The sequence below is a fragment of the Nestor notabilis genome, unplaced genomic scaffold (assembly GCF_000696875.1).
Source record: "Nestor notabilis isolate BGI_N333 unplaced genomic scaffold, ASM69687v1 scaffold15605, whole genome shotgun sequence".
Classification (NCBI taxonomy): Eukaryota; Metazoa; Chordata; class Aves; order Psittaciformes; family Psittacidae; genus Nestor; species Nestor notabilis.
In genome coordinates, this window is record NW_009928982.1 from 23,607 (window position 1) to 33,704 (window position 10,098).

At 41.4% G+C, this 10,098-nt stretch overlaps 1 protein-coding gene across 1 annotated transcript; it reads left to right on the forward strand.

The window, feature by feature from the left end:
- Positions 1–1,855: 1,855 nt before the first annotated feature.
- LOC104405935 (pro-neuregulin-1, membrane-bound isoform-like) lies at positions 1,856–8,447 on the forward strand (the record flags this gene model as incomplete). Its single annotated transcript, XM_010014785.1, has 2 exons — positions 1,856–2,033; positions 8,323–8,447. Coding segments are annotated over 2 exons (303 nt in total), but the record flags the coding sequence as incomplete, so codon positions are not given.
- Between the last annotated feature and the right edge of the window lie 1,651 nt (positions 8,448–10,098).

Here is a 10,098-nt window from a genome sequence, read left to right on the forward strand (position 1 = left end):
CACATGTGCCTACCCTATGTGTAGAAGCTCCAGGGACACCCTCTCCAGGGAAGGTTTCCCTGTCAGACATTTTGCTGATGTCTAGCCTTAGACTTCCTGCCAGGAGTTGTTTCCCACAACAGCAGAGATGCATGGAAAAAGTTGCCACCTTCCTCTCAATCAGAAGGCTTTTAATTATGGAAGGCAGCTCTTTCAGGCTTGGTAGGAGCCACCCTATTTGGTCCTTCACTGCAGACACCGTTTTCCCAACCACCATTGTTTATGCTGCTGTGCTCCATGATCAGTTTCCAGGGGAGTCAGGCTTTTCCTGATTTCCTGGGGCTTTTCTGGGATCAAGAAGGTTGCTTCACCTGTGGGACTCGCCATGGTGCTGTCTGCAACAGGCAACTCCTTATCAGCATGTGTGTATACCATTCTTTATATGTGCCTCTCAGAATTATGGCCATGGTGGTGCTGCTTGGTTTTTGTCTCACTGGAATAATAATTAAGGGCAATTGATGTCAGCAAGTCTCCATAAATGCACAAGAAACAGATATCAAAATGTAATCAAGTGTTTTTCAGTTTTTTAACACCTTTTCTTGTACAGGACCGTATTGGAGACCTGTTGGTGTCCCGACAAACACTCCTAATCTGCACATTACAGATAATCACTGGACCATGCTGACCATTTGTTTTCTTGGGCAATATTACAGCTATTCAGGAAAAAAAACACACTGCAGCTCAAGGTGCTGCATGGAGGTATGAATCAACAGCAGGGTGCAGCTGAGCCAGGATGGACTCACAAGCTATCACCCATCAGCTGAACAGCTGTAGCTCCCTTTACTAGCCCTCCCCAGTTGTGTGGCAAAGGTGTTATCTTAAGCCCCAGGGGAAGTACAGTTAAGCTAGGTGTTTTCCTTAAAACAGGAGTATGATAGATCCTGGTTTACAGCTAGCCCATGGAGTCAAACAGAGGGTAGCATCTCACAGACGGACTGCTGCTTCTTGTGAAGTCTGTGCTCAAAGATCAGTACTGGTTGTGGAATATTAGAAGTCTTTAACTTAGAAAGCTCTAAGTGGTTTGAGATTTACCTATGCAAGGATTGCTACAGCTACAACACAGTAGAAATTGAGATACATCAGCTGGAGCCCTTCAGTATGTGGGAGCTCTTGACTGAGCTTTTTCAATACAGTGTCCCCTTCTGGGTCCAAAATACCCTTAATCGATATTGATTCTCTTGATGGGCTTCCAAGCCTGTTGTCTCTTGCCTGAGGGAAAGGATATGGCCAAGCTGAGATTTGAGGCAGGTGTATAATGTGGATTATAATGTTTGGCTGGAGCAGAAACCTTTCACTCAGATTAGGGAAGCTGTCAAGCTTGTATTTATGCTTTTAGCTCCCTGTCACATCAGTTGCACCTGGAGCCTTTGGGTAGCCCCTGGCTCATGGCAGTTGAAATACATAAAGGAGCAAGACATCCTCCCTTCCCTTTTCTGTGTTACCTACTAAGGCTGCCTGCTGCAGTTTCCTGTCTTGTGTCTAGGTGCACACGATCAACTAAATTTTGTTAGTGCTTCATGTCATATTCAGTAGCAGCACTTCAGTTCTCACTAAGGCTGCGTATGGCTTGCAGGTTGCAAGACGCACATAGGAGGATCCTAAAAGGCCAAACTAGCCTGTCATTAAATATGTCTTTATGCTTTAAGATTGATACAGGTAACAAACAGATGATTCTTACTTTTCAAGTTTTGGTGTGGAAGTGTTGCTAGTCTAGTTGGGGTTTTACTTTATGTGGCTTGCCTTGATCAACTTGGGTTAGCACTGTTTTCCCTCTTGAGAATGGCCTAATCACCAGCATGTTCTTTTATTTCTTTAGCGGTGCCTCCGAAATTGAAGGAAATGAAAAACCAAGAGGCTGCTGTGGGTCAGAAGCTAGTGCTAAGATGTGAAACCACTTCAGAGTACCCTGCGCTCAGATTCAAATGGTTAAAGAATGGAAAAGAAATAACCAAAAAAAACAGACCGGAAAATGTCAAGATCCCCAAAAAACAAAAGTAAGTACAGACATATCTCACAAGGGAAACTGGGTGGGATGGGGAGAGCTGTTCAACAGAACACAGGCATTGAGGTCGTTAATTGCAGTACCACAAAGCTAAAACCTGTGGGTTACGGAGGGAGAAAATTCAAGGAAGCGGACACTGTTGTTATTTTTCTTAAATGTATGGATGAAGTGGTAATATGGTATAAATATTTCATAAATAATTTTCCCTTTTCAGTTTGCGTTTATTTTCTGATAGCCAAAGGCTATTATTTTAACCAGTAAACCTTGGAGACAGGCCATTTTTAAACTACTGACAAGAACAGATGTACCTTATGTTTATTGTCTAAAATCCAAAAGCACTTAAAATCAGTGAGGCAATGTAGATTTGGAGATTTTTTTGAGATTTGTTTCGCAAGTAGTCTAGTCCTTAAGAAGGGCTAAATGTTGTCTGCAAATGCCTAATGCAATCTTGCAGTACTCCTTTACTAGAGGCATTCCCACACATGCATAACAAGACATGGGTCTAGCAGATGTCAGATGAGTAGCAAAGCCTGCAAATCTCTTCCTCTTGGCTGGGAGTAATTGTCTGCTACATGTGACTGATGGCCAGTGCCAAAAGATAGTGTGGTGCCTCCTTTCTGCAGGGACAAGGAAGATACACAATGCATTTTCTGCACTGAGACAGGAGATGGCTTTTGCTGTTTGGCCTCTACCTTGTTATTTAAGTTAAAAAGCTTTGATTGTGGCCACCCATCCATCAAAAGAAGCAATAACAATCTGTTTGAACACAGCCCTGCAACTCTCACATCTACTCTCAGTAGGCATGGCTACTATCTGCTGCACTGGGCCATGCCTTCCCTTCATGCAAGACTCAGAGGATTTCAGGTGGGCTCTGCAAGAGATCCTTCCAGGGAGTTAAATCCCCCCATACGTTTTTGTCAGGTCTCATCTCATTAGGCAAAACAACAGGCAAAATCAGACACTTCACTTCTCAGAGTTATTCAGGTTGAAAACCAGATGTCCTGCCCTCCCTTGCAGTTTCTTGTAACCCAGCCTAGGACGCAAGGTGAAACAAGGAGGGGGGTAAAGCAGCATTGCCACAGCCTCTGTGCCATGGTTGCACAGACGGCAAGAAGGAACCTGTGATGTCTCCTTCTAGCATTTGCAAAATGGAGCTGTTCCAGGTGGCAGATAGCCTGGCAAATTGTCTGGACCCATTTGCAGGGCCATATGTCTCTGTCAGAGTTGTATTTTCATTCTTTTCTGTAAAGAAAATTTTCAGGTCAGAGCCTGGCCCTCAGCTTCTCCAGCAAACCAGTGCTGCCTGTGAGGGGCAAACACTATTTTCTCCTTTTACATTTGGGCTGATGCCGATTCACCAAACTTACTGGAGCCAGGATTTCACCTTCTGGGGCTGGGCTTTGTCAGTTCAACGTTGCATCATTAACTGCTTTCTGCCAGTTCCCTTCTTTAATTCCCTCCTCCCAACCCCCCTGAAAAAACTTTGGGGAGCTGGCAGAAGGGAAACTAGCTAATAGCTATTGATTAGAGCATGCACGTGAAATGTGTGAGACTACTTTTTAGGTTGATGTGCAAAAATATGTTCAAAATTCCAGAAAAGATACATAATGAAGAAATAATTTAATTCCTTTCTCTGGAAAATGGAAATCTGAAGTCTTATTCCCCCACCACAAGTGGGCAGAGCGTAGGCTTTGACCTGGATTTCACACTTCTGTGTTCTACCCCAGCCAGGAGAGTATCACTCATTGTCAAAATTTCTCTCCTCTATTTTCTGTTTTAAAGCAGAAATGTCAGTGTGGAACAGAAAAGTTCTTCTAACTAGAGATGTGAAAGTCACAAGGTGTAGACTACAAAAAAGGGAAAGACTGCTGACATCTGAAGGATTTCCCTTGCCTTTCTACTTTGAGATTTTAGTTTGGTGACACACTAGTGCTTTGCCATTTCTTCTTTTGCTGTTTATGTGTGCTTCCAGCACTGAGTAGGTGCAAACGGCTTAAAAGGAGATAGATTTTATTTTGATAAAACATGGGACATGCATGTGTTCTAAAATGAAAGGAAAACAGGCAAAAATGCAGTGCAAATGAGTGCATAAAATGACATGCAGATTACAGTAAACAAAGCCACATTAAAAAGATCCCATCACAAATGAAAGGAATATCAACCATCAAGTTTTTCCCCCACTTATTCTCTCTGTTTTTTCACAACAGCATGTTGATAAATGTTTGTCACGTTCGTATGCTCCCATACTGTTACAACAATAATTTTTGCGTGAATTCTTTGCTATTACCAAGTATGGGAAACATCAACAAGGAAGGCTAAGGTAGTTGTCGAGCTGTCTGGGATTAATGTCTACTTTAAAGGTCAATTGGCTACATAAAAAGTAGGTTATGTTTCTGAAGAACCACTAGCATGCAGGGTACCACAGTCTTATCGGTTCCCTCAATCCAAACACTTGAGAATAACACGTTCTACACATTTATAAAAATGTCACAAAGTTTGTAAGCAGTGCCCAGTGGCCAGAAGTGACTTTTAGTGATGTCATATTTTGCAAGATATCACCTTTCTCATTGTGTGACAGCAGAATAAAACACGTTCAATGTTGGGAGAAATATAAATGTTTCTGAGTTCTGGCTATTTAGCTGTAGGGTTTTTAAAAAATTGAAAAACATCTGGCAGAATAATGAATGTCTACCTCAGAAATTGAAGATTAAGACCTCAGATTGGCACCTGCAGTAGGCATGAAAAAGATAGTACTGCAGCTTGGTGTTTATTGGGTGCATTCAGTCAGTGAGAATACTGCTGATTGAAAGGGTTTTCAGAAGTGGAGCAGATGATGACTGTGTTTTCCTAGCTTTTTAAGAGTTTAAAAGACTTTATGGCAAGGCAGACTTCCTCGAAGCTTAGCCTTCTGAAGATTGCCTTGCATGTAAAACGTGCTCAGGGGATCACTCCTCGCAGCTCACTAGGATGATTTCAGAGTGGTTGATTCAGAGCGCACAGAGCCCCAACATGCAGTGACGTAACAGTACAGCATACTGTTGATGAATACGGATGAATCACACTGAATGGCTGTGCCCTTTCTCATTACATTGGAAAGTCAAGAGAAACTGAATGAGTCTAAATTTTAATGAAAGGCATTTAAATCACTCACTTTTTACCTCAAATTTGTCATGGAGTAACAACATGCAGCTAGTGAGTTTCTGCTGCTCGTAAGATTGCTGCTGATTCACGATGCCACGATTGATAGATTTACGTGTCCAAGCTCTGAGCTGTTCCTTTGCGTCAATGGAGATACAGAAAAATATCAGGCACTGGACAAGGGCTTTCTACCTAGTATCTAACCTTCCCATGCCTGTCCACTTGTACTGATAAAATTTCATTTTCCTTCTCTGATCTCACACCCCGGTGAAGCCTGAGTATTTTTGGATTGGGTGTGCTGTACAGAGTCAGGCAAAACTCCTTTATCAGGGTTGGGATTTTTAGGCAGAGGGAATGTGTTTGCCACTTCACCTCAACTAGCTGATGGCTTTGGATGCAACAGTGCATGAGAAAACCTCGTGTGCAAGTGCCCTGTACCTCTGTCTTCATCCAAGCTTAGCCTGGATATTTGCCCGCAGACAGGCAATTCTGGATGACAGATGGAGACGGGAAGCAAAATGAATTCAAGCAGTCAGATAAGGTAGGCTGGGGCTGCATTCAGCGGATGTATTCCTTTCCCTTTCATGTGTGAATACAAGCTCAGCAGTGTCACAGTGGCAATGAGCTGAAGGTATAGCATAAGCAAATTGTACAGAGAGGCATTTTTTGGTGCAGCATGGTATAGATAAAGGACAAGCATTTGAATACAAAATCCCTTATCGTGGTCTTTAAGTGAGTATTGTTGGAGCACTGTATTGCTAGGGAGCTGCTTCATTTACATTCATTAATGAGTCATCTTCTGCTTTGACTTTTAGTTCTGTTCTGATATGTCTCAATAATATTCTTAAGACTATAAATACTATTTCTCCTATATTTAGAGAAAAAACTCCTTAGAGATCTTTTCTAAAAATAAGAGTTAATTTGGCTTGTTAGAAGTAGATTTGTAAGAAATATGGTTGCTTCACCTATTTTAATATAATCTTAAAATCATAAAAGGAATAAAAAATTCCTCACCTTTTCCTGCAGGTATCATGTAAAACAAAGAAAGTAGAAACAAACGTGTGGTCAAAGAGTTTCTCCTAAAAGCCACGAGTACCACAAAGGTGGTTTGCATCAATATTAATTAATATCACACAGCAAGGAAAAGATACTGCAACAGACATAAAGTGGGTGCCAAAACAAAAGGGATATAGATGCAGCTGTGCTTGTTTATCATTAGGTTTATGTGAGTTCCTCAAAAAACTGAGACTGTTCACATTGCCTTTCAAAGCATCCTGAGGCTACAGCCTGCTCTTCATCTAGACAAATGTCTGCAAGCATGGCTGAAAGATAATCTATGTGATACAGGAAATACTGCACGTCCACACAAGCTGTTAGGTAGTGTAGACTACTGCCAGACGATCTTGGACAGGCCCTTCAACAGGCAGTTACAAAGGCAGGTGTGCAGATAGCTGGTCATTTTTATTGTAGTGTAAGTATAGCTGTTAGCGGGGTGTGAGATTCCCACTCAAAGAGACAGTAGCTTTCACCTTTGGACCCTTCTGTCAGTGTCTTAGGTGCATTTTACACATATATTCATGGTTGCCACCAGCTAGACTCTGTTCTTCAGTGCCATCTGAAATGCAGCCCAGTTAATTAATTCAGCATTGGGAACTGGGCTTCTAACATTGCCTGAGAAGTGAGCCCAAATAGTCAACTATTCAGTTGTTTACCATTCAAGTAAACCTGAGCAAATTGCTAACCATAACTTGGCTGCTCCTCCTCCTTCTTGCAAGCCCAGTAGCCTGAAGAGAGCAACCCTGTGTCATGACATGAGGGGGAAGTTTTGTGATGTGGGTTTCTAGCAGAGCTGGTGTCCACCTAGCACACTGCTCTCATCCCATGAGTGCTGACTCCTCAGCAATAGGACCTTTGTGTAGAGGCAGGGAAGGCTGAGTTGTCAATATGCAGATATTGATAGCAGATGGGATAGTTTACTGTGTTGCAGGGAGGGATGACTCACAAGGATGGGCTGGAAAGTGGCAGTAAACATTTTGATTGCTTTACAAGCCCCTCTGCTACAATAGACTTGTTTCTCATCTGAACCCAGCCCTGAACTGTGGTTCCCAGGAAGGGTAACCAGTTGTAATTCCTGTACGGAGAGTTGAGGACACATGGCTGTGCTAAAGCAAAGCAACTCCCAGACATGGCTTTGCTCAGTATACATCACTAGACATGCTGGTGACTATGAGCTTTTGGAATGAAGAACCCCTGTCTTCTGGGGATCAGTCCTTCGTGTTGGGGTAGGCCAACTTAGGGAAGCCAATAGTCATGCTCTCTAAGTGACTATTCCGTAGATAAGTAAGCAGGCTTTGCTACAGACAAAAACTTCAACAAAGCACTTCTTTTAAACAGAAACTGGCAACAGAAATAATGTGTATATTTTCCCCAAGGTCCTCATTCTCTGCAGTCTAAGTAATGGGATTATTACCATCACATGAGTTGGGGACCCCTTGAATGACACCAGAACACGTTCCTACCAAATTAATGGGTAGGCAGGAGTTCTGCATTTCAAAATCTAATCTTAAAACCTTGGAGACTGATTAAATTATGTTCCTGAGTCTGGAACAAAATGTAGCTTCATGCAAATTGTGCTCCTGCCCATAATTTTTTGTTAGCACTGGAGAATGATTTACTATTGGGGTTTCAGAGGTTGTTAAAGAGAATGGTGTGTCCTAATCTCATAATTATTTAGTCAGATGTTGGAAACTACAGTACTCACCCAGAACTCTGCTACTGGCAATACAAATCTGTAGGAAAGGGTAATCTATTTTAATATTACACCCATCTCCATGGCATCAAGATAGCAAACAATTCAGCTGAGAAAGGAAGTTTGTTTTTCAGATTTCTTTTAAAAACAAAGACTCCTCCCAACAGAAAAGCATAAACAAGTATCTTCATTTGAGTGCATTTATATGCCTGGGTTTCAGCAGCCTGTAAAAGAGATACTTTTTTATTCTCCTCCCTTCTTTCAAATGTGGATAGTGTTAATCTGTGGATAAGAATGGAAGACTCTTTGTTGGGAGGGAAAAAAAAGTGCATTAGTAGATGCAGTGACTGTTACTCCAGAACAGGAAGTTTAAATGTTCCTTCTTATTTCACAGGAAATACTCTGAGCTGCACATTTACAGAGCCACGCTGGCTGATGCTGGTGAATACGCATGCAGAGTGAGCAGCAAACTAGGGAATGACAGTACTAAAGCCAGTGTTATCATCACAGACACCAATGGTAAGGCTTGACTTTTTATTTTACTATCATGTTCAGAAAGCCCATGTATTAAAGCTACTACACGGAAAAAACGGTTTGGAGGAAGGGAAAGCTGTGCAAGTGAAGTGGAAATGGAAACACTGAAATCTGTTAAGTGTTCTAAGAAAATTTATAAGACCTGACTTGTCTGCTATTTAGTTGTTAAGGTTTCTTTACCCAGGCAAATAAGATTCCTCCTACAGATCTCAGGAGAGGTCAGCATTTTCTGTGCAATACTTCCCAATGCCAAGTCTAAGACACAGTCTAAATAGTAAGATGAGGATGAAGGGAAGGGAATATTATTCTAATTTCCATAGTACACATGAGTAGTGGAGGGACTGTAGGCCTGTGGGAAAGCTTTCATTTAACCTAAAACATGTCCTAGTCTGAATTTCTAAGCCAGCACAGGCAGGTAGCGTTCAGACTTATTCGAATGATTTAAAATTATTATAGATTGCTATTTTTTTAGGGTTCATTTCATTTACAGGAAGTTCCAATTGCTTCTGACAGAATTTCGTGAGTGTTTCCAGTGCACACAAATGTTTTAGCAGTACTGTTTCTCCTTCAGAGAAACATTGGAGGGTGCAGTTAAGCTGAAGTCTTGTTGCTTAAGAGTGACATTGAGAAATTCAGCTCCAATAACTCAAATTTCAGTGTCCAGCCAGTTATGAAATATCAAATAAACATGCCTTCATTAGCAAACAAAGCAGAAGTTCTGTGCATATCTGAGATGGGTTTAAAAAGGTGGTCAAAATGGGAATTTACCACACATGGTTTTCTGTTCCACATTGTGCTCTGAAACATGAGATAGGCCTTTAAATAAATAGAAAAGCAAACAAAAACCTTTGCCAATGGGATTTGGCTTTGGCTATTTGCTGTTTTGTGGTCACACAATTGCTTGACTATATTCACTTCGTGTATGTGTTAAGTGCTAAAATTTTATACTAGCTGTATGATATTATAATCATGATCAGATGTCAAGAGACTGATATAAAAGATCAAGTGTTATTTACCAGAATGTTATTAGGAGAAAAAATAGGTAGGTGTTTCTGTGTAGTTTTGTAAATGCTCTTGGTTTCCATGAATACAAAGTCTGGTTGCTCATTAGCTGCTTACATGGAAAGCTTCTATACTGTTTCCAAGATACTGGAGTTTCCAAAACTCAGCTGTAGGCACTGTGATGAGTCATTGATACAGATAAATGAATAAAAAAAAAAAATAATCTTGGCCATCCTCTGTTACGTTCTTAGACAAGGAATGGTGTTGTGGCTGGGTAGTGCATGAGGAACCTCATTTCTGTTCTTCATGACATGGATTTTTTTACTTCCTCCTGGGATGTGCTGGATGACACCCTGCTGCAGGAGGAGGGGAGCTTGGTTTTGGATGAAAACATTTGCAGGCAAGCCCTGTTATGTGCATTTATAACTGGTATGTTAGAATCTGTCTAATGGTGTTGTGAAACATAAGTTGTTTAAAACAGAGACGTGCATGCAAACTCCCCTGAATATGGGACAAACTTGGATCCAGTCTAAAACTGGCAGCTGGTTCTTGTCTGTAAAGATCTGTACTGGAAACTCAGTGAGATCTGAACTGGAACATCTCAGTGACATTTGATAATCTAGAATCAGGCATG